Genomic DNA, 26,827 nt, shown 5'->3' with positions numbered 1-26,827 from the left:
TCTCACAGTGACTGAAACAGCCATGGGGCTATGCTCGCACAAACCATTGGGAAAGAAGAAAGAGCTATCTACTACCTTAGTAAGAAGTTCTTGGAGTATGAGTGCAAGTACACACCTCTCGAAAAGACATGCCTCGCTCTTGTGTGGGCAACAAAGAAGCTACGCCATTACATGCTTAGCTACTCTGTCAAGGTGTATTCCAAGATGGATCCCGTCAAGTACCTCTTCGAAAAACCCGTTCTCAATGGTCGATTGGCAAGATGGACCTTAATGCTCTTAGAGTTCGATCTCAAATATGTACCTCTGAAGGTTATAAAGGGGCGCGCCGTTGCCGAATTCTTCGCAGATAATCCTATCAACGACACCCAAGCAATAGACAAGTGGTTATTTCCAGACGAGGCCATACTACAAACCAGTGTAGACTCTTGGGACCTTTATTTTGATGGAGCATCGAATCTAAGAGGATTTGGAATAGGAGTATTTCTCATTTCTCCTGAAGGCGAGCATACACCACTCTCTGTCCAACTCGACTTCGAGGTGACAAATAACGCAGCGAAATATGAAGCTTGTCTCATTGGGCTACAAGCAGCAGTAAGTTTAGGCATCAAGAATCTTCGAGTTCACGGAGACTAATCCTTGATCATCAACCAAATTACGGGATCTTAGAAAATTCGAAGTGAAAGTCTAGCACCCTATCAGGCTAGGATAGATCAAGTTGCCCAATTCTTCGATCAGGTCACTTATCTACACCTCCCTTGCGAAGAGAATCAATTTGCAGAGGCTCTTGCAAACCTTGCATCTTTGATTAATATGCCAGACAATATGGTAGAAATGCCCTTGTGCATCGAACGGCGGTCAGAACCAGCCTATGTACACCAAATTACAGATGAGGAAGAAAATCCAGGGGAACCTTGCTTTCAAGTCATTCTAAACTTCAAGCTCAATAGTATATATCCACCAGATATGGATAAGAGGGGACAACGTGCTATACGCCTATTAACCTCTCAATACCTCCTCATGCAGGGAGAATTGTACAAAAGAACACCTCTTGGTGTAGTCTTTTGTTGCCTTGATCGTCCACAGGCACAAAAAGTGATGGAAGAAGTTCATGATGGAGAATGTGGTCCTCACATGAGCGGACCAATGATGGCAAAGAAAATCACACGTCTGGGATATTACTGGACCACGATGGAGTCGGATTGTATCAAATACGTCAGACATTGCCATAACTGTCAAATCGTCGGGAATGTGCAACATGTCCCTCCTTCACTGCTTTACACCATGACATCTCCTTGGCCGTTTTCTGCTTGGGGAATTGACATAATTGGGAAAATCACTCCAGCCGGAACAGGAGGTCACTATTTCATTTTGGTAGCTATCCACTATTTTACCAAATGGGTCGAAGCAGCATCTTACACTAGTCTCACCGCCAAGAACGTCGCCAAGTTCATACAAACCAATATCACCTGTCGATATGGTTGCCCACATGAGTTCATCAGTGACAATGGATCACATTTCCAGGCTGAGACTGAGCAATTTGTAGCCAAATACAAAATCAAGCACCACCATTCCTCGCCTTACAGACCTCAAACTAATGGCGCGGTAGAGGCAGCTAACAAGAATGTCGTCACTATCCTCACGAAAATGATCGACAAGTATCGCGATTGGCCCAGCAAGATACCATTCGCATTATGGGGTTATCGCACATCAGTCAGGATGCCCATTGGGGCTACTCCTTTCTATTTGACTTACGGCATGGAAGCTGTACAACCAGTTGAACGAGAAATCCCGTCTTTACGCATTCTACTTGAAAGTCAAATTCCAGAAGCTTATTGGAATAGGGATAGGTATGAAGAGCTAATCTTCTTGGATGAACGAAGGTTGCGCGCATTGCATAATGTGCAAACATATCAGGCACGTATCAAACGAGCCTTCAATAAATGGGTTAAACCCAGGAGCATCAAAGGAGGAGATTTGGTGCTCAAATCAGTCAGAGCTCTACTACCTGTCGATCCACGTGGAAAGTTCAAACCCAACTGGGCCGGACCTTTCTTAGTCAAGTCCATACTCTCGAGGGTTGTGCTTAGGATCACAGACCTAGATGGGAATGAATTTTCTAACCCAACTAACCTTGACCAACTGAAACGATATTACGCCTAGTATAGGACAAGAAACGCGCCTCGCGTAACACCCACGTGCCGCTCATGCGACACGAAATAAAAATGGCCCTTGGCCCGCTGAAATAAAGCTTACGTCACTTTGCTCCTGCATTTTGACATTTCGACATCCTCACGTCTGTGGAAATAGGGCCACGGGGGCGCTTGGGAAACAAGCGTTTGCATTTGTGGAGTCGCCACCAATTTTTATGGAAAATTGGAACCGTTCGAATACCTCGTGTCATGTCAAGACACAAAGTAGTGACATGAACACGAGGAACTCGTTACCCTTAACATGCTATGTCTATAATGACTCTCGTGGATGTCAATGAACACGGATGTTCACAGAGATCTGGAGTAAGGGGTGAGGGTACGTATTAGGAAGCTCTTTTGATCGAACACCTAATCCCGCCCGCCTCCATAGCAGCCTCTACTAATGATTAGGGAAGTTATTCGTACTCGATATATCGTCCATTATATGCATGCAATGCAACATCCAAGTTTTAATCCTAGCATGTGAAGATTATTTAAGTCGGTGAACAATTATTTTAACAAACAATTGGGTCGAAGTTGGGATTAAGGTTCAATTACATGTGAAAACATATAAATGATACAAAATACAATGATAAATACAATAAAAATACAATAATTACATCGGGTTTAGCGATTTATGTCGAAAATACTTTCAAAACGGATAATTTAAGAAAACGAAATAAAGGAATGAATTAACGAACAAATAAATAGGCGATAATACGGTTAATAGTTAATTATACGTAAACTAATTAATCAGGTCAAGGCAGAACGAAGTTCAGAGGCAGAAATCAACCTGGAACAGGCGCAGCAGGACTGCGCCCTTTGGAAGAGGCGCAGTAGTTACTGCGTCTGTTCCAAGGGTGAGTTCTGGCTGTGAAGCCGGAACTGCAAATCGTTAATATTCGTTAGTGAATTTAAGGATTGATTATGATATTCGACTTGGATTGAAGTAATTTAATGGATTAATTACATGCAAATGAGTCATAAAAGCAATAAAACATGGATGAAACGAATGTGAACGAATTATTTACATGGACGAAGGATTGATTAGTGACATGGGTGAATTAAATAGATTAAACATAACAAATTAATGACGAACTAATGACGAATATGACAATAGACAGATGGAAATATATCAAAGGTCGAATTCCAAAACTCAATATGAATGAATCGAATTTCTACAACCCGGATTGAGTTTAATGACGAAAACCCGCAAATATTGGATTACTTGGGATTTAAGTCGAATTTAAAGATTAAATTACATGCTAATGAACGATAAATAGTGTACATGTGGAATTATTATGCTATTGTGTCAAAGCATTGAAGAAGACAAACGAAAACAAATAAAAGCTGACGAATTTACAGAGGACGAAGGAAGAAGAAAGGAAGCAGAAACTGCGGCAGGCTCACGAAGAGGCGCAGCAGTTGCTGCATCCTTTCTCGACGGTTATTTTCTGGTAATCCGTAAAAAGGGTTTTAAACATGGTTTTATAAATCGGTTTTAACAAGTATTTTCGACATAAACCTTACATTAATGATACAAAAAGTAAATAAAAATAATAAAAGAGAGATTTACACCCTCAGACTTATATGTTTGACGAAACGAGATGAACTAAGTTTACGATTAGTGATGCTCGACGCGAATGTAACGAAAGTACCCTCGTAGGAGGAAAACGATTAAGATTAATTAAGTTGATTGATGTGGAGTTGGTCAAATTGGCCGTTCATGCAAATGAGGCTGGTACTCAGAAAGATCCGAGCTTACGTGGTCGAATGTTCAAGCACGTAGACGCCAAAAAGTAAGAACGTGGTTTAGTATGCAAAGGGAGAAGAAAAGGGCGGACACTCGCGTGAGAAATATGAGGAGCGAAGGCTCCTATTTATACTAATCACGTGAAGGAATAGGGTTTTCGGAGAGACTTTGGAAGTGAATCTCGAAAAGATATGAAAAAGATACGAAAAATACGCAGAAAAGGACTTGGGAAAAGGCGCAGCATGCACTGCGTCCCTTGGAAGAGGCGCAGCACCTGCTGCGTCTTTTCCCAGGTGGTTTCCTCCTGCGGAAGAAAGATTTCCGTGTTTGGTTTATGGAATGACGGGATAATCTTATGTTCCTTAATATTTTGTATGAATATTACGGGAAATTGTTTACCAAAGATTAAAATATTGTGAAATATTTATAAAATATGGAATAGAAATATCCGGAACATTCCAGAACATTCTGACTCGGGATTTAACGGTTACCAGAAAATGAAGACGGTTTTAGGCCCGAACTCCAAATATACTCTAATTACTGTGAAAACGACCGTATCGGCACGTAGACGACAACTAAGAGGTAGACATAAATGTTTGAGCAATCACTTGACGATAAACTTACGAACTGTCACAAATCGTTCCGCGTACCAAACATGCGGCCCAATCATCACCGGGTGGTTTGCGGGAGGTGCAGAAATGAGGTATCTACAGAGCCCCTACTTTGACTGAGATCAGGTCAATCGAAGATTACAACCTGACGACTATGGCGACGCGAGGTGGTTCAAGGGGTCTGAACCAAGGACCTGTTGTCGGGAACATTTTAGAGTTTGTCGACTATCGGGGAGGGTCGTTTAAAGTCCATTAAACTACGTAAGGATGCTCGCCAGCCATAAGAAGAGACCATACCTGAAACTTCTTGAGAGACGTTTTCGGAGGTGCATAGGAGCTAAGGGTAAGCGTAGGAGCTAAAGGATAAGACCTAAAGGATAAGTAAGGATTATGCTAGGGTGTGGGGCCCTAAAAGAAAGCGTCAATGGGAAGAAGGCCCAAAATATAATTTCAAACTAAGGGATAACTAAGGCTTGAGTGTAGGAACTCTACTGGTTTGGGAACTTCTGGAGAACGACATCTTTATCGCACTCCGTGGGGAAACAAGAAATGTTGTGAGTAGCAGGACACAGGCGCGAACTCCTGGGAGAAATCTGCTTGGGTCGTCTTCAAACAAACTTCGGAGGGACATGAGAAGGGACGATTGTATGTCGTGAAATATCGTGTTGGGAAACCTTATCAGGAATGTATCTCCATGTCTCGAGAGGGATTGTTGATCCGCTTACTCTCGCTGGGGGAATATAATGAAGGCGTGTCGAAACACCTGTGGAGGAATACCTGCTCGTTCTGACAATCAAAGTCTTGGAAGCGATAAATAACGTATAATAGGCTGCAGTCGGCTTACAAATGTGGGTCTGAACAAAGAATTATCGTCAAACGGACCAAAGAAGATAAAATGGCATTAGGGAAGAGGCGCACCAAAGATGGGCCCACAAATAACGAACTCATAACGAATTTTTGAAAACTCGTATGGAGGGAAGCTAAGGAAGAGGCGCAGCAAGAGCTGCGTCTCTTGGAATAGGCGCAACCCCTGCTGTGTCTGTTCCTGAGTGTGTCTTTTCTGCGTAAAAACAGAGGCTCATTTCATTTTTTTCGAAATACAAATTATCAATTTCTCTCTCAAATTTTAAGCATTTCCGCCAAAATTTGATACAAAAGCTTGTATTCACCATGACTAATAGAGGTATGTATATCATTCTTGCATTAATCTTCTATAACGGATGAATGGGATCGACAAAATTAGAGTTCCCAACCTTAAAATGTCGAAAATTTGGGGCTTTTCCCCCAAATGATCTTGCCTTGTAAAATTGATTATGTAAATGGCTAATTGGTAGTATAAGGATCATAACCATGTATTTGTTTCGAAGTTTCGTTGAGTATTGAGCATTTGAGTGAAATTGAGACGGTTTCACAGCTAAACCGTAAATTGCAACGAAAATGGCCTTAGGATTGCCCATTTGCGATGAAACTTGATATTTGGAATCCTTGGATGATGGGTAAACTTCCTACCATCTCGAAATTTTGGTTTGTGACGGCTTTTTTAGGACACTTTCCTAGGGCATAATCGCCGTTATAACGAAATGCTGCCGAAATTTCGACTTGAACCCATGACTAGGCTTCACCTTAGGCTTGACTTGACCCAAATTACAACATGAGTGATCGGGTTTGTGGGAATAAGGCCAAAGATGGCGAGAGAAGAGCGATTTCAGGGCTTCCGAAAGCTCGAAAATCCCTTAACTAAGGCTTGTCGTCACTTGACGCGGCCTAAATTTACTTTAACGTTGCAGGTGATGAGGCTTCTACTTCTAGGAGAGCTCCCATGGAGATAGACACTGCTGTTGACCCTTCTTGTGCTATTGAGGGGGCTTTGGAGGAGGCTTTCACCGCTGCGGTGATGGCTGCTGAGGACGAGGTCAAGGAGGAGGAGGCTGCTGAGGAGGAGGAGGCCCCGAGGCGGGCCAACGTTGGGCGAGGAGGTCGTCAGCTGAGGGGAGCACCCGCGTGGGCTAAGACCTAGGGCAGTAGGCACTTGCTTTGGGCTGCGGAGGGTCACCTGTCCTATAGGACGGTGAAGAGCTTGGTAATCTAGAATTCATTACTCATCACTCATCTTCTTTTGTCTTATTTGCTCATATCTCTTCCAATTTTATTCAAACTAAAGATAGCTTTTGTTTCAAATCGCAATAGGAGGCCGGGAACATCAGATCATTCTCGGGCTACACGACGGCGATAGAGTGCTACGAGAGGCTGTCGGTGGAGGAGCGCGCCATGATCGAGCGGGGAGCGTTTGGTGCCTTGGTGCAGGCTTGGAGGGATATCGCGAAGAGGAAGCTGCGGGTTAACTTCAGCATGGTCCGCGCTTTCTTGGACCGATTCTGGGACACGACTTCCACTTTTCACATGCCTTTTGGTGAGGTGGGATTTACGCCGGAGGACTACGGCATGAATTCTGGTCTGCCGTGTGGGATTGAGGTGGTGGAGTGGCCGGAGACTACCATGAGGGTTGACTCGGCCGAGGCTAGGAGGTTGATCGGCTGCAACTTGGCGCCGAAGGCTGTTACAGTGCCTGGTTTGGTGCCGAGTTCTTATGTCCGAGACTACTTTGCGGGGAAGACCCTAGCGCTGGTGGTGATCGACGGGAGAGAGACGGCTCCTCCTCCCTGTACAGCTGAGCAGAGAGTCTGTTTGTGGCTCTGGTGGTTCTTGTCTTCGATTTACCTCGGAGACAAGGGAGAGAGGCTGTCGACAAAGCTTCTTCCCTTCCTTTCTGACCTGAGCTCCCTAGGACGTTGGGACTTGGTCACTGCTGGCTTTGCGGTCCTCATCCGCTTCATGAGGGCCATGGTTCATCCAGAGTTGGTGGAGAAAGGGACTTCTCCTGGTGCTGTCGGCCCTGGGCTACTGTTGGAGGTATGAACCTTCATTTGGACTAATAATCACTTCTTTTCCTTATTTAATCACAAAAGATCATTATTGACAATCTTGCTTCACAAGCGTGGGTGTACTCCTACTTTCCGAGCCTCTCGCCCAAGAGGACGGAGCCGCTGGGGAAGGCCTATCCCGTTGTGAGGGATTGGGTGATGTGTTGGACGAGGAGCAAGTGCTCCTCTCACGGTGTCTATCGGCGGGACGTGAACGCTCTTCAGTTGGACAGCGTGAGCATCTCACTTATATTTGTTTTGCTTCTTCATTAATTTTCAACCGATCATAAGAATGATTCATTTCTTGTCTTTTCCCAGTGGGTGCCCAGGCCTTGGGCGGAGTAAGCTGGCGCTCCTCCTTTCGTGGCTGAGGTCCTTCGACCTAGGAGCTCGAGCCGGTTGCTGTTGAGGACGTCGTCGATGGACCCTGTGTGGTACTTGGGCGAGCGCTTGGCTCGTCAGTGCTCTCGGGATGTTTTGACGGTTCCCATCGATCCTCCTAGGACGATGTTCAGGGAGCCTTCTGAGGCTGAGAGGGAGGCTGACTTGGCTGGCGTTGGTGGTGACGCCCTCCTTCTTCCTGGCGAGGACTACTCGGCGTTCCTCTTTGGGAGGTTGGCATACTGGCCGGTTGTGGTAAGTACTTTATCCTTCTTTACTTTTGATTTTGAGAATACGATGAAAGATTATCGATTAATTGGAATCATTTCACTTTGCAGGAGGTCGAGGCGGCGGGCATCGAACCCCCAGAGTATCCCGAGACCCTCTAGTACACTGACGCGACCGGGAGGACGACGATCTCCGAGTTGTGTGACTTTGACGTAGCTGTGACGGATGCTGGCCTGGACGAGTGGCAGCATCTGATTCGGAGGGTGAGCCTCCAATTTGCATGGTTTTTTGTGTAAGAACACATTTGATTGAACTTATCCAATTATTAAGAACTTCTTTTTTTGAAAATGCAGGTTGTGCCGTCTCGGTTTGTAGCGTTATGGAGGGTGACCAACCGGTTGAGAGCTACTGCCATCGAGGCACTTGTCGGCGGTCGAGGCCGTCAGGTATGAACCTTTCGTTTATGTCTTTTCTTCCTAATTTTGATTTTCCAACTTTTCTTGTAATTGCTTGAAATGATTGACATGAGCCAATTTTGTTGCTTGCAGAGGAGGAGTGAGCTGAAGCGAGAGTTGGCCCAGTCTCGGGAGGAGACTGCTCGCTTGTTGAGGGAGCTCGAGTTTCGTGACGGCGAGGTTGCCGCTCTCGTGGCGAGAGTTGCGGAGTTAGAGGGCTACCGGCAGTAGCCTCGTTTTGTTGTTGTTGTTTGTATCTTGCACATTTGTACATTTTAGGACCTACATTTTTGGACATTTTGGATTTTGTTTGGGGCTCGAGCCCCCTGTTTGTTTTACATTTTTTGGTTGTATATATGACAGCTTGAGTGCCTTTGCTGCTGGGTTGTGTTGCTTGTACCTGCAGGTTAGCCTTGAACAGGTTTGGTAGATGACGGTTTACGCCGTCATGCTGCCGAAATTTACATAGAAATCACGCAAAACATACATTTGTATATACATATGGCCTAAATTAGCGCAAAACAAATGACTCAAAAGTGCTAAAAACGTAGAAAAATGCAAAAAATTTACCGGAAATGGCCTGACGGTAGGGAGGGTTACCCCAAAAAAAAAAATAGAAATCTATAAGTTAGAAATGTAATGTAGGACGGGAGTGAAATGTTTAAATAAAAGGAATAAATAAAAGAAATATATATAAGTTTTGAAGTAAATTAAAATGAAAATGATACAAGTGTGCTAAAATGACGAAAATGCTGATATTGCCTCGAAATGCGTGCCCGCGAATTTCGGAAATACGAATTATGGTAATTTTGACGTATTTACCAAAACAATAACCCGTAGGAATAAGAAATTATTCGTTAAAGGATTTAGGAAAGATCCAACGCGGAAATTCACATAAACAAAGCTGAGGAAGAGGCGCAGCAGGAGCTGCGTCCCTTTGAAAAGGCGCAGCAGGTGCTGCCCCTGTTCCCAAGTGTATTCGTTCTGGCGGATTTTAGGAAACAGATTTTAGTATAAATAAAGACGTCCATAGAAGTTTTATTCACACAATTCTTCCGTCTCTTCTTCGTCTTATTACATAAAATTCTCAATATAATCACTCATCATGAATACTTTGGAGATTCGTCTAAAAGAGTGGACCAATGAGTTTTTCAACATGGAGAAGCACGATATGGGTGCTTATAATCTTGGATATTTGTTAAGTTTGAAGCTTATCAAGGTTGTCAAACCATTCCTAGATGCTTGTCTTGATTATTGGGACCCGAATTTTCATGTTTTTGCGTTCCTCGGAGGTGACATTTGCCCATTTCCTGAAGAAATTGCTGCGATTGGTGGGTGGGACCCAGAACACTTGCCTGCTATTCCTTCTACTTCACAAGGGTATAAGAACAAATTTAGAGACTTGCTTGTATTGTCTAGAATTGAGGTGGACCGACTAGTGACCTCGAAAGGAGTGCGAATGTTGGACTTTATCGACCGATTCATTAACAAGGCCGACCCCACCGTTTCTTATGTTGCTAGGCCAAGGGCATTTGGATTTTGCTTGTTGCATGTATATGTCCTTCAAGGGCATGTTGATGAAGATTTGAGAGGTGGTCCCCGTCTCCTGGGCCTAGTTGAGCAAATGGAGCTGCGTAGAAGCCCAGCCTGTTTATGTCTAGGAGAGATCCTATTGGGCTTGGATAATAGGAAAGCCAATCGCGACCTACCGTATTTGGGAAGTGCCATTATTTTGCAGGTAAAAGAACACTTTTCTTTTTCTCTTTATTTTTGTTTCGACTTTTTTTTTCTTTTCTTTTTTTTCTTATCTTTTTTTTTTTTTTTTGATCTCATACCAGCTTTTGGTAGGTCTGGCTTATGGAGCGCCTTCGATTGATCGAGCCCCCAGTTCACGTTCCTTCTTATCACGCTCGTTCGATTGCAATGAGGACCAGGCTTTACATGGTGGACTTCACTCGGGTCTGCAATTACTGGGAAAACAAACTGAAGAGTGATGATGGCCCTTGATTAGGTGGATTGTACCATGGTGGCACCTCAAATCTGTCACTAGAGTATCTTCCTTGGATCCTACCCGATCTGTGCGCATTCCTGGCTTGGAATTCATGGTATGCATCTTCCCGAAGAGGCTGATGAGACAGGTTGGACTAAAGCAGATGATCCCGAAGCTTGACACTGTACCGCAGACTGCCGTGGCGCTTACTACTGAGAGTCGAAGGGAGTGGGCCATTAAATGGGCTCAAATAAATGTATGGTTCTTGAACTCTTCTGTTAGTGCCTTATGGGTGTCGGACTCCTATCTGCGGTGGAGGAAAGCCGCTACTCCGGAGGAGCGCGAGAGATTGAGGAAGCGCGAGCCCGTTGACTACAAGGTGCGCGAGGTGGAAAAGGAGAAAGAGAAGCATCTGACTGAGGGAGAGGAAGATGCCTGGTTTTGAGTTGTTCATCCTTCGAAGAAACCGAAGACCTCTCCTGTCGTGGACAAAGTGGTTGACAAGAATGGTAAGTCTAGCCCTCAAGAAAGACCGTTGGTGATTAGGTCCGAAGTGGCGCAACAGCGTCCGGCTCGAGGTCGTGACAAGAAGTATGACAAAAATGACAAGGGCAAAGGAAAGATGGAGGAATAGCCCAAGTCTTTATTATTATTATTATTGTAATAAGTAGGTGGGGTTTTAGAATCCTAGCCTATTTTTATTTTTTATTTGGCATTATTATTATTATGTGACGTATTATTATTATTAGAAATGAGTATTTGTTTGCTATACCTCAGAAGGAGGACTGGTTTTCTGTCTTTTTTCATCAGAGCATTGTCCCTAGTCATAGAGTTGTAGCCATTCTTGCTGCTCAAAGAAGGTTGGCAACGGTGGATAATTTGCAGCATAGGGGCCTCCAATTTGTCAACAGGTGCACTCTTTGTAAGCACGATTTGGAAACTCACCAGCATTTGTTTTTCCGCTGTTCGTTTTCTCAGGAAGTCTGGACAGCTTTGAAACAATGGCAACATTTACCCGTTAGTAACTTTGATTTGCTTGAACAAAAGAAATGGAGTTATGATTCTAGGTCCCAGGTTGGTTGGGCAGCAGCTTGGTTTAGAACGGCTCTTGCTGCTGCCATTTATGGTCTTTGGATGGAGAGGAATAGGCGAATATTCATGAATCAGGAATGCTCTGCTCAGACAGTGGTAAATAGAGTCAAGTACAATGTTGCAGTAAGATTGTATATGAATCCTAGATTTTCTAATTTCGTTGATAGGCTTTGTGCTTAGTTTGCTCTTTGTGTGTGCTCATTTGTTAGAGCTTGGTTTTGCTTGAGTTTAGGCTTAAGCTGTTTTCTAGTGTGATATTCTTGCAAAAATTACTTGTAATTTCTTTCTTCATTGAAATGAAATGATAATCTTTTGCAAAAAAAAAAAAAAGAAATGAATGAAATAAAAGAGGTTAATTGGTTATGAAACCATTTGTGATTTTCTATTCATTACTCTTGTCGAATTCAAAATGCAACTGCAAATGTCCTTCTATTTACATTTTTAAAATTAATGGGTTGTATCCTATGAAGGATTGCCTATGTATTCATTTAAAAAATGAAGTCAAACCCTTGCGCGTAGTTCGAGTAAATGCAAAAGAATAATTGTTCTAAGCAAGAGCTTGTAATGAACTTAGAAGATAAGCATGAGCCTTTTACTTACTCTAAAGGTGCAAATTTAGTTTATTTGATGATATGAGGATGACGAATTGTCAAAAATGCAAGAGCAGAGTGACCTTGGCTTATTTCAGCATGGCCAGGGGCCGTTTATTAAGTGCCACAAGAGCGACACGTGAGGTTACGCGAGGCGCGTTTTTGTCCCTATTCTAGGCATAATACCGTTTTAATTGGTCAAGGTTTGTTGGGTTGGAAAATTCATTCCCATCTAGGTCTGTGATCCTAACCGCACCCATGGACGTATGGACTTGACTAGAAATGGTCCGACCCAATTAGGTTTGAATTTTCCCCGTGGATCGACAGGTAAAAGAGCTCTAACCGACTTGAGTACTAAGTCTCCTTCCTTGATGTTCCTTGGCTTGACCCTTTTGTCGAAGGCTCGTTTGATACGTGCCTGATATGTTTGGACATTATGTAATGCGCATAGCCTACATTCATCCAAGAGGATGAGTTCTTCGTATCAATCCCTCTTCTAATCGGCTTCCGGGATTTGACTTTCGAGTAAGATACATAATGATGGTATTTCTAACTTGACTGGCTGTACAGCTTCCATGCCATAGGTCAAATAGAAAGGGGTGGCCCCAGTGGGCGTCCTAACTGTTGTGCGATATCCCCACAAAGCAAAGGGTATTTTGCTTGGCCAATCCCAATAGTTGTCAATCATTTTCTTGAGAATTGTGACAACGTTCTTGTTTGCTGCCTTTACCGTGCCATTAGTTTGTGGTCTATACGGCGAAGAGTGGTGATGCCTAATTTTGTACTTGGCTAGCAATTGCTCAGTCTCAGCTTGGAAATGTGATCCATTATCATTAATGATCTCATGTGGGCAACCGTATCGACAGATGATGTTGTTTTGTATGAACTTTGCCACGTTTTTAGCCGTGAGACTAGTGTAGGAAGCCGCTTCTACCCATTTGGTGAAATAGTCAATTGTCACTAGGATGAAACAGTGACCTCCGTTTCCGGCTGGGGTTATCTTCCCGATTATGTCAATTCCCCAGGCAGAAAATGGCCAAGGAGATGTCATCGTATAGAGCAATGAAGGAGGGAAATGCTGTACATTCCCGATGATTTGGCAGTTGTGGTAATGCCTTACGTATTTGATGCAATCGGATTCCATTGTGGTCCAATAGTACCCCAAATGCGTGATTTTGTTTGCCATCATAGGCCCACTCATGTAAGGACCGCATTCTCCATCATGGACTTCTTCCATTACTTTATGTGCCTGTGAATGATCAAGGCAACGTAGGATTACACCCAGAGGTGTTCTTTTGTATAATTCTCCTTGCATGAGAACGTATTGGGAAGCTAGTAGGCGTATAGCATGTTGTCCCCTTTTGTCCATATCCGGTGGATAGGTACCGTTGAGCTTGAAATTTAGGATTGCCTGGAACCAAGGTTCTTCTGTGATTTCCTCTTCATCGGTGATTTGGTGGACATAAGCTGGCTCTGATCGTCGTTCGATACATAAAGGCATTTCCACCATGTCATCTGGTATATTAATCAATGATTCAAGTTTTACAAGAGCATCTGCAAATTGATTTTCTTCCTGAGGTTGGTGTAGATAGGTGCTAAACTTTCGCTTCGGATTTTCCAAGATCCCGTAACTTGATTGATGATCAGGGACGAATCCCCATGCACTCGGAGGTTTTTAATGCCTAAGCTCACTGCCGTTTGTAGTCCAATGAGACAAGCTTTGTATTCTGCAGCATTATTTGTCACCTCGAAGTCGAGTTTGACAGAGATCGGTGTATGCTCGCCTTCAGGATAAATGAGCAACACTCCTATTCCAAATCCTATTAGGTTTGATGCTCCGTCAAAGTAAAGGTCCCAGGAGTCTACATCGGTTTGGAGTATATCCTCTTCTGGAAATGACCACGTATCTATTGTTTGTGCATCATTGATGGGATTTTCTGCAAAGAATTCGGCAACGGCATGCCCTTTTATAACTTTCAGAGGCACGTCTTTGAGATCGAACTCTGAGAGCATCAAGGTCCATCTTGCTAGGCGTCCGCTGAGGACGGGTTTCTCGTAGAGGTATTTGACAGGGTCCATTTTGGAGTATATTTTGACGGAGTAGTTAAGCATGTAATGACGTAGCTTCTTCGTTGCCCACACAAGAGTGAGGCATGTCTTTTCGAGTTGTGAATATTTGCACTCGTACTCCAAGAACTTCTTACTAAGGTAGTAAATAGCCCTTTCTTCCTTTCCTACGGTTTGAGCTAGCATGGCGCCCATGGCTGTTTCGGTTACTGTGAGATATAAACCAAGAGGTTGATCTCGTTGAGGTGGCATGAGCACTGGTGGTTTAGCTAATATCTCCTTGATCCGGTCGAATGCCTTCTGATAGTCATCATCCTATATGGTGTGATCCGTTTTCTTGAGCTTCTTGAAGATAGGTTCACAAATCATGGTGAGATTCGATATGAATCGACTTATATATTGTACTTTACCCAGGAATCCTCTGACTTTTTTCTCCGTTTGAGGTTGTGGCATTTCGATCAAGGCTTTGATCTTGGAAGGGTCTATTTCTATACCTCGTTGGCTAACGACGTATCCCAGAAGTTTGCCAGATGTTACTCCGAATGTGCACTTCTGAGGATTGAGCCTCATGTTGTACTTTCGTAGCCTCAAGATGAATTTGCGAAGGTTCGCAATATGCCCTTCTCTATCTTTGGATTTGACAATCATGTCATCTACATACACCTCAACTTCTTTGTGCATCATGTCATGTAGGAGTGTAGTTGCGGTGCGTTGATATGTAGCTCCGGCGTTGATTAATCCAAACGGCATAACCGTATATCAATAGGTTCCCCATTGAGTGACAAAGGCGGTCTTGTGCATGTCTTCTATGGCCATTTTGATTTGGTTATAACCCGTGTACCCATCCATGAAGGATAGTAACGCGTGGTCTGCGGTATTGTCCGCCAATATGTCGATATGTGGTAGAGGAAAGTCATCTTTAGGACTTGCTTTGTTTAAGTCTCTAAAATCAACACAAACACGGATTCTCCCATCCTTTTTGGGTACGGTTACTATGTTGGATACCCAGTCAGAGTACTCAGAAACTTTGATGAATCCGGCTTTGAATTGCTTATCGACTTCTTCCTTAATCTTGAGAGCCCATTCTGTTCTCATTCGACGAAGCTTCTGTTTCACGGGCTTGAAACCTGGCTTAATTGGGATTCTATGTTCGGGGATATCCCTGTCGATCCTTGGCATGTTTTTGTAGGACCAAGCGAAAACGTCTTTGAACTCGTGTAGGAGGTCTATGAAATTGGCCCTTTCGGTGGGGTTCAGGGTAGTCCCTATCCTAAGTTCTTTGGGTTCTAGTTCGGTTCCTACATTGATGGGTTTGGTGTTCTCTATTACTGGTCCCCCTTCCCCCTCTTGTAGTATTTCCTTGGCTATGTAGGGAGGTATCTCAATTGAGTCTGGGTCCGGGTCATCCTCAGTATCATCGTAAACAGAATTGCACTCAAGATAACACAAAGAGTAAGCAGAACCTGATTTATTCATATTAAAGTTTGAGAAAAGTTGAAACAAAGAAGCCATCTTATCTGTGGACAGTGGCAGTAAAGGGACAGTTGTTGGGACATTTCCTGAACTACTGTTGCTATTTGAGGCTAAGCTAGGAGAAACAAAGGGAATGAGGATGACGACAGGAGGAGACTCCTTAGTGACTTCTCTAGACTCTGACTCTGACTCTGACTCCGACTCTGACTCGAATTCATCGTCTTCTGGCTCTCCTTTGAACATCTCTCCTTCTCTAGTGGTGAGCTTGAAGAGTCTTCCTTGATTGTTGGTCCACTTGATTGATTTTCTCCATCCTTTTTGCTGATTCGCGTTTGTTTCTGTGATTAACGCGGTAGGGTTGAAGTGGTTGTCTTGAAGTATCATGGTAATGATCTCATCCTGCGCGGCTCTAACAAATCGATCTTCTCCAAATAATAGACTAACAGCTTGTTCGTCTAAGCAACGTGCTTGACGGGCTTTTATGGTAGGAACCATTTCTGGACGAATGAAGTAGCAATCGTGAAAGATCTCGATTCCGGCTAGCTTCCTTTCGAGATAATGCCAAGGTTTGGGAAATCCGTGAAAGAGTTCTAGACTTCCTTCCTTAACAAAGTATCCATTTAGGGTAGGGAGGAAGGGTCGCATTTAGACTCCTACGTACTTACGGTTTTGAACTTGAGCAAGCATCTCGAGAACTTCCTCTCTAGTGGGTTTGTACCCTAGTCCAAGTGGTATTCTTTTTTAGTTGCCTTCCTTGTAGGGTGCGAAGGTGTTTCTGCGGATAGGGTTCAAAGGCATTCCAGGGAAGTATCCCTGGGATTTGAGTATGTGGTTGACCACCAAGTTGGAGTAGGGATCGTAGTATAGGGGTGCCAATTCACTTTCTATGACACTTAAGCTTTGAAAGCCCCCAAGTTCATGTACTGGATCCGCAAGGACTTGATTATTTGATTTCTTTTCGATTATTGCCTTGATGGGTTACGAAGTGATCGTCACCACTTTGCCATTTAGTGGGATTTTGATCTTTTGGTGAAGGGTGGATGTTACCGCTTTGGAAGCGTGAATCCAAGGTCTTCCCAGAAGTATGTTGAAAGAAGCTTCAATGTCCACTATTTGGAAGTTAACCTTTCGCTCAATCGGCCCTGTGGCTATGGTTAGGTTAACGAGTCCTACGACCTTTCGTCGTGTACCATGATATGCGCGAACACCTTGATTGGTGGGGGTCCAATCCAACTCTTTCATGCCTAGTTTGTATGCCGTTTTAAGGGGTATGACGTTGATCGCAGAGCCATCATCAACCAAGGTCATTGGCACATTCTTCTTTAGACAAATGACAGTGATGTACAGTGCCAAGTTGTGACTAGCACCAAAGGGTGGCAAATCTTCGTCTGAGAAAGTAATAGGATTACTTAGCTTCGGTGATTCTTGGAAGACCAAGTTGACTACATCGTCGGGTGTGGAGTTATGCGCAACATTTAACTTGGCCAAAGCTTGTAGTAAGACTTGGCGATGTGGGAATGAGCTTGCTACTAGTTGCCAGACTGAAAGATCAACCTTTGTCTTCTGTAATTGCTTGAGCAAATGATCATTGGAGTCATCTTCGTTATCATTTGGTGTGACAACGTTGGTTGGACCATTTTGAGTAGTACTTTGATATGGGCACCCCGAACGGGTTAGGTGGTCCACATCTTGATCTTCACCATTTTGGACTATTTCCTTGACTAGGGAGTGTTCAGTGAGATACTCGTCCTCATCATCATCGGCCCATACTCCATTGATTGTAGCTAGTTCCCTTATTCTCATGATCTCGTCCTCTAACTGTGTGATTTGGTCGACTAGTTTGTCAACCACGGCGACTATTTCTTGCATAGTGGCATTTTGAGAAATGATTAATGGCGCATGTTCTTTGGGTGTTGCATTGGGGTCATGTAAAGTTGTCACCACATTTTCTAATTCCCAAACTTGCCTATCCACACTTCTTGCCCATGCGACGAAGTCGGCAATGGTAGGGGAAATGGTAGAGTAGAACCCTTCATTTTCGATCGCGTGGATCTTGTCTTCGACTGAAGAAATGAGGTGTGAACAATCTAAGGTAGACTCTTCACTTATGATCACTAGAATTCCAAGAGGATTCTGAGTGTTGTTGGGCTTACCTCCCGACGGTATTTGTAGTCGACCATCCTCAATCATGTCTTGAAGCACATTTTTCAATTTGTAGCATTTTTCTGTGTCGTGCCCCTTACCCCTATGATATTCACAGTATGAGTTCTCGTCCCAGAACTTGGATTTCTTTTCTGGTTCGGGAGTAGGTCCTATGGGTTGGAGTTTGCCTTGTTTCATTAGCCTTTTTAGAGCATTGGAGTAAGTGTCCCCAAGATTTGTGAATTTTCTTGGTGGGGTGCTTTTCTTGGATGGCTCGAGGAGGTTAACTTCATCGGTCTTGCTAGTGGAGCCGTAAGAACGACTTGTTGAGCCTTGATATCCTCGACCTACCGTTTTGGACAAGAGCCCTTTACGGATGTCATCTTCAATTCTCGTCCCTAGTACGGTTAAGTCCTTGAAAGTTTTGATGTTTTGGTATCTCAAATGGTTGGCATAGATGGGCTTTAAGTTGTCCACGAATTTCTCCACGAGGGTAGCCTCATCCGGGCGTTCAACTAGTTGGGTACTAGTCTTCCTCCACCTACTTAGGAAGTCGGTGAAACCTTCTTTGTCATTTTGGGTAAGAACCTCTAAAGTGCGCATGTTAACTTGGATCTCAGCAATATCCGCATATTTCTTAGCAAACTCCATCGCGGCATCTTCCCAAGTAGCGATCTTCTTGTGTTCTAGAGAGTAGAACCATTGCTTTGGGATGGTGTCAAGAGATGAAGGAAAGATCCTTAAGAATATCTCGGGTTTGATGTCTTTGATAGACATGTAATCCTTGAAGGCACGAATATGGTTCAAAGGGTTTTCATGCCCCTTGAATTTAGGGATATCCGTCATGTTGAAGTTGGTTGTCAATTTGGAATTTACGGCCTCATACTTGCGATTATTCTCCCTATAAATGTCATCCCATTTAAGGTACATCAATTGCTCCTCTAAGTATTTGAGTCTTTTCTCAACTGCAATCATTCCATGGGAGGGTTTTCGTCCCTGAAGTCATTAACGAAGTCATCAACGACTTCACTTTCTCGAGGAGGAATCCTTGTTTTTACGGTATAGATCCGGCCCTCGATGGTGTCAAGGCGATCATGCACTTGGTCTTGAGTAACTTGGATTTGAGCCAGCGCGGCTAGGATTCGATCATTACTATCTTGGAGTTGATTGAAGTTCGCGTCGCTTGTTTCAGGCATCTTGGAAACTGGATAAGAGATCGACGACGAATCAAAACATGATCGGCCATTCTAGCACACTTACTAGGAAAGAAATGTTTCGACTCATGAAGTGGGTGTGTGCCACTTGTGTCAGTGAGCTTTTGAAGAAATGACAAGGTTTGAAAAATGTTGGTCCTAGTCAACTGTAGTGTAGTTGTAGGAGTGGACTCGAAGTGAGGTTTTGAAATGGGCTTGGGCCCGAAATTTGACTCGACAAATGGACAGAGTTTCGACTCGGTTTTGCGCTAATCGCGACATATGCTAAACATGCGGCCCAATCATCACTGGGTGTTTGGCGGGAGGTGCAGAAAATGAGGTGTCTATAGAGCCCCCACTTTGACTGAGGCTTGGACAAGGCGAAAGTCAAAGTATAGCCCTCAGGTCAATCAAAGATTACAACCTGAAGACTATGGCAATGCGAGGCGGCTCAAGGGGTCTGGGCCAAGGACCATTCATCGGGAACATTTTAGAGTCTGTCGACTATCGGGGAGGGTCGTTTAAAGTCCATTAGACTACGTAAGGAAGCTCGCCAGCCATAAGAAGAAACCATACCTGAGACACCCCTGGGTGAAACGAGACTGAAGGCGCTTCGGCAAAACTCTTTGGTCTGAAGATAACTTGGTGTCTGAAGGAATTAGGGGTTACAGGGTATTCTGAAGAAACTTCTTAACACTTCTAAAGGCTAACTCTCTCTAAAAGGAAGGCTGAAGGATAACTCTTTGAAGGACTGAAAGGGGACTTAACTAAAAAGGAGTTATCTGAAGGTTACTGAAAGGATTATCTTGAAAGTTGCCTGGAGGAATAAAGGATTATTTGAAGGTTATCTGAAGGGAAAAAAACATATAAAGGATTATCTGAAGGGATAAGGCTGAAGGAAGGATTATCCTGAAAGGGTTATCTAAAGGTTATGTGAAGGGTCATCTGAAGGTTATCTGAATATATGAAGGTTATCCAAAGGGTTATCTGAAAGTAAAGATGTAATACTACGGATTTTATAGGCTGGTACTCGACCGAGTATGGCCTACTCGATCGAGTAAAGTGTGTCGTATATCCCATTTGGCTACTGCCCAGGAATACTCAGCCGAGTATGTGAAATAGTCGACCGAGTAAAGGGTACTCGGCCGAGTATACTTTATAATCGACCGAGTATCCCTTTTGACGGGTAATATTTCCGCGGTTTGATTTGAAAAAGATTAGGGCGTTATATATTTTGCTAAACAGTTTCTAATTTCGTTATACAAAACCTAAAACATCATACGGCGCTCTAATCACCTCCAAATCTCCCCCTAAAGTGTATGTGATCATTAGCAAGTGCATTCATTCCCTTAATTCTTCGTCGGTAAGTTCTTATTCTCATGTTCAATGGGTTATATTTCTAGGATTTGTCTTTGATTATGAATTGGGGGAAATGGGGTTTTGCAATTAGTGATTGTGTTATGTTATTGTTGTTTAGGCGGAGACTTCGTAGAGGAGTCGTTCTAGTTTGCTTGCTCGCATTCCTTGCTGATTGTTCTAAGGTAGGATTTCCCTACTCAGTTGTGCTTAATTGATTTGAGATGCTTTGTTGTAATGTGTATGATTGTGGTTCGCTGACCGAGCGACTTGTCATTTTGACTAAAAACGCATGTAAGCTTATTTTAATCACCTTATCTCTTTTAAGCCTCACTTTTCAGATTTTCTCTCCTAAAATCACTCCTCACCTTATCACTAAACTCTCTGTAAACTTCCAACCACCCATACTACTCCTTATCCAGAAAACCTAAGTAATTCCTTTGAAGATTCACTCTCTAATTTTTGCCCTTGTTCATCCTTTGACACTTGTAAGTTTATGATCATCTTTATTATTGTTCTTTAATCCTAGTGAACCCTAATTATTATTAAGTATTTGTATTAAGGGATTAATTAGGGTTATGACTAATTAAATGGGGATAATTAGAGGTAAATTAGTATTGTTATTGTTGTAGTATGTTGTAGTAATAGTTAGCTATGGATTATGTACGAGGAGACTTCATTGAGGAGTTCGTCTAGTCCCTAGCTAGAAGTTTATGGAATATTAGCAAGAGGTAGGGTTTCCCTACTTAGCTTTGGTGTTATGAATGCTTATTTGTGCATTGTTTAACATTAGTAACATAGTAAATGCATTATAACATGAGTAATGGCAATTAGGGTTTGATAGTATGTTATTGTTTGGCAATATTCATACATGTGAACTTTGGGTAAGTATGGCTAGTCTCACATTTTTGGATTGATTGCATTATAACATGTATATAATATATTGGTACAAAGGGTGAGTTAATGATGAATTGAACATTATTATCTTGTCATAAATTATGTTATTTGAGAAACATACTACTTGTTTGTGATTGTCATTCCAAGAGGGATGTACACATTATGAAATTGAGTTTGGAGGGACTTGTGTGGTTGGGACACAACGTCTAGCAGGGGATCCGAGTCGCTCTTGAGCCCGGTACTACGGACGTGTTCCGAGTACCTAGTTGTGGTGTCGTGGGCGTGTCCTTGACATCGTTGTGTTGGAAGTGGAGCCATGAGTTATTGTGTATCATTATTATTGACCTTCATTTGCATAATCATGTAGTGGTTATCATAGTTGCATGACATTTATGAACATTTGTATTGATAAAGCTAACCTTGTGTTTTAAAACGTCTGTGGTGAACCACATGGTGATTTCCGCCATATGGGGAGCATTGTTGACAGGTAGGACTTGCATATATTAACTCGGATGAAGCAGGAGCTCAAGGCAAGGGCAACCAGGTTCAGGGTCCAAGCAACACAAACTCAAACAGTGCAAACCATGCTTTCAATTCAGCCAGTGTAGGGTCCAGTTCCAAGACAAGTTCGGAGGGTTCCAAGTCCAGCCAGCAGGTACACCTGGTCCTATGTTTAATTAAGCACAATTAACACCTAGGGAACCAGGATTATTTTCTACTAGAATCTCACAAATATAGGCTAAGAAAACCAAGTTGGAGAAGAAGACAATTCAGGAAAAGCAGAAAAGTAACTTGCCATTTCTGGGTAAACATTTGGGAGCTGGAGTTGTGATTTCTTTTGCCATGTCTTACCAAAATGAATATACTACCAAAGCAGGATAAGACCTTATTCTGACCCAAGGACAGCTAGCTCCAGAAGTAACCAAAAGAAGCCATGAGAAAGGAAGAACATGTCACTATCATTCAGCTGCAACCTTTTGTCCCCAGTCTGTTTGACCCTAGTTAATTTATTTTCACCTTATGCAACCGTTGTAAAATAGCTGACTTGTCTTTATGTATTATGTAAGAAAAAAATCCTGGACCTTGGATAAGATTTCTTAGAGTTTATTGTACTGAGAACTTGAGCAAAGGCCTAAAGAAGGACCTTTCAGTAGTCTGTAACATTTAGACTTTGATTAATGAATAAAAACCTAAGATTTCTCTCAAGTATTTTCAAATCTTAATTCTTGCCGAGTCCTAGAGTTATTTTAGGCTTAATAACACACTCTGGTGTTGATTAAGTATCTGTGGGTGAGATTCTTTCAATCATGTGCTTGTTGTGGGTTGTCTGAGCCTCATTGTTGTCTTAAGCTTGATACTTTCTCTGCTTACTGTGATTGTGTCAAAATTAGGGCTTAAATTGTTAGACTAATTTCCTGTGCTTGCTGTGGTTATTAGTTTGATAATTATATCTAGTTTTATCTCAAAAAACATCAAAGAAAACAGTCACATTGTCAATCCTGTGAAATTGTTTAACTTTGTCTGTACTAGTCTGTTGTGAGAATTTCTAAAAATACTTAGACGGCTTGTAAAATCTTGAAATTTAGATCAGTGTTAGTTTACCAATTTAACTACATTAGCACCAAAATTCATAAATTGTTAAGCTCATTTACTATTTTTACTAAATTACACAAGTTTATTGCATATCTAAGAAAGTCTATGTTTGTGGCTTTGTCAGGATTCATCATTTCTATCAAAGGTCGATACTTTACACTGCAAATCGATAACCAGAGCCAGGTTATAACACAATTCCATCTTGTGTTAGTCCTGAGTAAGAGAAAGTGAGTCCATTTAACCTACCTACAACAAAAACACAATAAACAACTCAATGAGTGAATAGAGGCTTGCCGGTATTGAGACAAGAATAGAGAATCTGGCAGGAAATATGGATACTTTGCTCAATGTTGTCCATACTGTCATGAAAATATTTCCAAATCATGACCTAAGAAGGCAACCACCACCTTTCATAGAAAGAGGAAGGGGGAGAGGGCTTGCAATGGGAGCAGGAAGGAGACAGCCACAACATGATCAGTATGAGGAAACCACCTATGAGTCGGATAACTCAAGAATAGAGGAAGTAATCTACAATGCTAGAGACAAAGATTTAAAGGTAGACATTCCTGAATTCCATGGTAGTTTAAACCCTGATGATTTATTAGATTGGCGTAGAGCTGTTGAAAGGATTTTTGAATTTAAAGAATACAATGATAGGAAATCCTCTAAGGTTGCCATTCTCAAATTTAAGGGGTATGCTTCTTTGTGGTATGAGAGTATGAAACATCAAAGGATCAAGGATGGGAAAGAACCAATCAGGTCTTGGGCTAAATTGAAAAAGAAACTGAATGAAAAATTCATAGCCAAAGACTACATCCAAGACATGTTCATTAAACTGACCCAGTTGAAACAAGACCAACAAACTGTTGAGTCTTACCTTAGGAACTTTGAGCAGTTAACCCTACAATGTGAGATTACTAAGAAACTTGAGCAAAAGATTGCTAGGTTTGTTTGGAGGGTCTAGAACCCAAAATAGCTAGCAGGGTTACAATGCAACAAGTTTGGTTATTTGATGAAGCTGACAACTTGGATTTGAGGATTGAGAAATTGGGAAAGGTGAAGCCTGTGGTGTCTAAGTTGCCTCCTAGAACACTTTCAAACCTTACACAGGTGTGAGGAATGGAGAGACACCCAAACCTGTCACCTAGAGCACTACAGATAAAGGGAAGGCACCTGTAAACTCAAAAGTCAATCCTGTTGTATCAAGACACAAGATAAGGTGTTTTCAGTGCCAAGGATTTGGTCACTTTAGAAAGGGCTGTCCTTCCAACAGGACTCTTATCCTGATGAAATTGAAGAATGGGAAAGAAAGGGCCTCATTGAGTATGAGGAAGATGAAACTCTGGTCTTAGAAGTGGTGGAGATAGAAGAGGGGTCAAGCCAGGGACAAGTTGTTATTCCTCCTGACACAGGACACGGCTTGGTCTTGTGGAGAATTATGCACTCCCAACAGGCTCTTTTGGAAGATGCCAAAGGTCCCTAATCTTCAGGAGCAGGTGCACAGTCCAGGGAAGGGTTTGTAATTTGCTAATTAATGGGGGAAGTTGCACTAATGTTGCCTCCACTACCCTAGTTAGCAAGCTGAGCTTACCCACCTAAGACCATCCAAATCCATACAAGCTGAGATGGTCGAACAAAGGATCAGAGGTAAAGGTTGACAAACAATGTGTTGTGTCATCACGATGAATAGCTTTTAAAATAGCCTTCAGTCCTTTAAGCTTCTGAAAAAGAATACTAATAATGTTGCCATAGCAGGTTCTTGTCCACCCCTTTTTAACTTGAGGCAAGAAATTAGGAGAAGATGCCCAACAGTTAAGATACTTGAAGTTTTTCTTAATAGTTTGAGAGGCAGTGGGAATGCTGACCAAAATGGGAGAATGGTAAGACATTCCTACTGGATGAAATGTCACAAAGGATTGCATACTATTGAACCAGCTACCATAGACTAGGGCTCTGTCCCTTTTAGCCCATCTAACACTCCCATCTTGCTTATTTCACCAAGTATAGTGACATTCAGTGGCTGGGTGATCGCTAAGCCCAGTCATAGTTAAACATTCCTTAAGCTCATCCATATCATCAATACAGAGATGGTTACTACCAATTCTTTCATCAAAACTAGCAACCACATTAAAATCTCCCATACATATCCAAGGATGGAGAGAAGAAAGAGAAATATGATATAGGTGAGCCCAGAGATCCCTTCTAGCAGATCCTATGTTAAACCTATAAACAAAAGTCACTTCTATCTGTTTTTGCGTTTTAGTATGTAACAACACACAGTGGATATGCTTAGCAGACTTAGTCAAAATAGACAGGGTAATGACTGTAGGAGACCAAAAAATCCAAATGCGGCCATTAAGAGAAACATCATTATTATTGACCATGAAAAAATGAGAGATTTTATTCCTTTTGATAGACTGAATGGCATTGTCCTTGACATGGATTTCAATGACAGCACCACAGCCTATCATATTAGCCAGCAGAAAGTTATAAACCTCATGCTGCTTTATTGGGTCGTTGAGACCCCTAATGTTCCAGGCAAAGAGATTCATGAGAGGATGTCGCGCCTCCTGGGTCCACCACATCCCCCCTGGTAACCTGTGATTCCTCATGAACCACTTACACAATAACATGCTCTTGTAAGACTTCAAACCTATTAGCCAAATTAGTAATAACCATATCCTTTGTATGGGGCATAGTCTTGGCCTTAGAAGGGGAAGTAGGAGTGTTGTTATCTTTGTCCAAATGTTGAGAGGTGGTGTGCTAATCACCTGATTAGTCAAGGCCACATGCTCCTCCAGTTGTGGGGCAGTAGCTGCCACTTTTGGACCAGTAGCTTTAGGTCTATAAGCCAATCTAGGTTTCAACTTAGGACACCTATCCTTAGTATGCCCAATCCTTTGACAAGTTGAATAGAATTAGGGTAGCCACTCATATTCAATTTTCTGTAGGACAATACCACGATAGGGGGTGTTAAGTTTCACAGCCTAGGGAAGTTATTTAGATAAGTCCACATCAACTAGGATGCGAGCAAAAGCAAGCTTGGTTTTGTTGGTGGTGTGCTCATCAACACATATGGGATTGCCAATAACACTATCCATTTTGCTAAGTGCAGCCTGGGACCATAAGCAAGGGTCAAGATTAGGAAATAAAACGCAGACAGGGACATGAGTAACCTGCAATTGCTCGATAATAGTCGGAGACCAATCTTTAAATACTAGTGGATAACCATTCAAATTCCATACATCTGACCTAATAATTTCCATGTCCTCTTTGCTCTCAAAGCGAAAGTAGTATCATCCCCTAGAGAAATAAATAACCTGAGGTGCTGCAATTTGAGTCCAATACTTAGCAACTAGACTTTCAATTTGAGCTAGAGTGGTTTGCTTACCCATCACAGACCCAACAAGTGTATTTTGCCAGTGCTCAAGAGCAAGAGCAATATCAGCCTCATCCAACACAATAGTTTTATCAGAGGGTTTCACAAAATTGAGATTCATACCTACGGAAGAGGTTTTAAGAACCTGAGGAAAAGTCTTTTTGTTACCCAATCTAGAAATAGCATCAGTTTTTCGAGTACTACTTTTGCCCTTATTCAGCTCTACGAGGGACCCTGATGGTTGGGAAGGACCTCCATTAGGGTTAACAGTAGCAGTCAGAAATGAATTCAGTAATAGAGGCTTAGGGGGAGGAATAGGTGGTTCATCCTCCATAGTATCTTCAGTATCATCGGGTTTTTGAATCCCTTTATGCTTACTCATCACAGACCCAACAAGTGTGTGTGTGTGTGTGTGTGTGTGTGTGGTTCAAATGAGTCCAACTAAATAGGTGAGTCCCTAAGTCCTTATCTTAGCCATTAGATCTTCTAAGATTGATGGTTGAGATTTGAGACTTCT

The 26,827-nt window shown here is 42.6% G+C and overlaps 1 protein-coding gene across 1 annotated transcript in view; it reads left to right on the top strand.

Annotated features, from left to right (window-relative positions):
- LOC141614004 (uncharacterized) overlaps positions 1-11,800 on the top strand; it is a 42,587-nt gene extending 30,787 nt beyond the window's left edge. Inside the window, exon 2 of the mRNA XM_074432757.1 lies at positions 11,339-11,800. Within this exon, the coding sequence (XP_074288858.1) occupies positions 11,339-11,800 (462 nt within the window). The remainder of the gene's footprint in view (positions 1-11,338) is intronic.
- Positions 11,801-26,827: the final 15,027 nt, after the last annotated feature.

This window comes from Silene latifolia, chromosome 11 (assembly GCF_048544455.1).
Source record: "Silene latifolia isolate original U9 population chromosome 11, ASM4854445v1, whole genome shotgun sequence".
In the NCBI taxonomy this organism is placed as follows: domain Eukaryota; kingdom Viridiplantae; phylum Streptophyta; class Magnoliopsida; order Caryophyllales; family Caryophyllaceae; genus Silene; species Silene latifolia.
The sequence above is the reverse complement of the archived record's forward strand: the minus strand, read 5'-3'. Positions and strand labels throughout refer to the sequence as shown.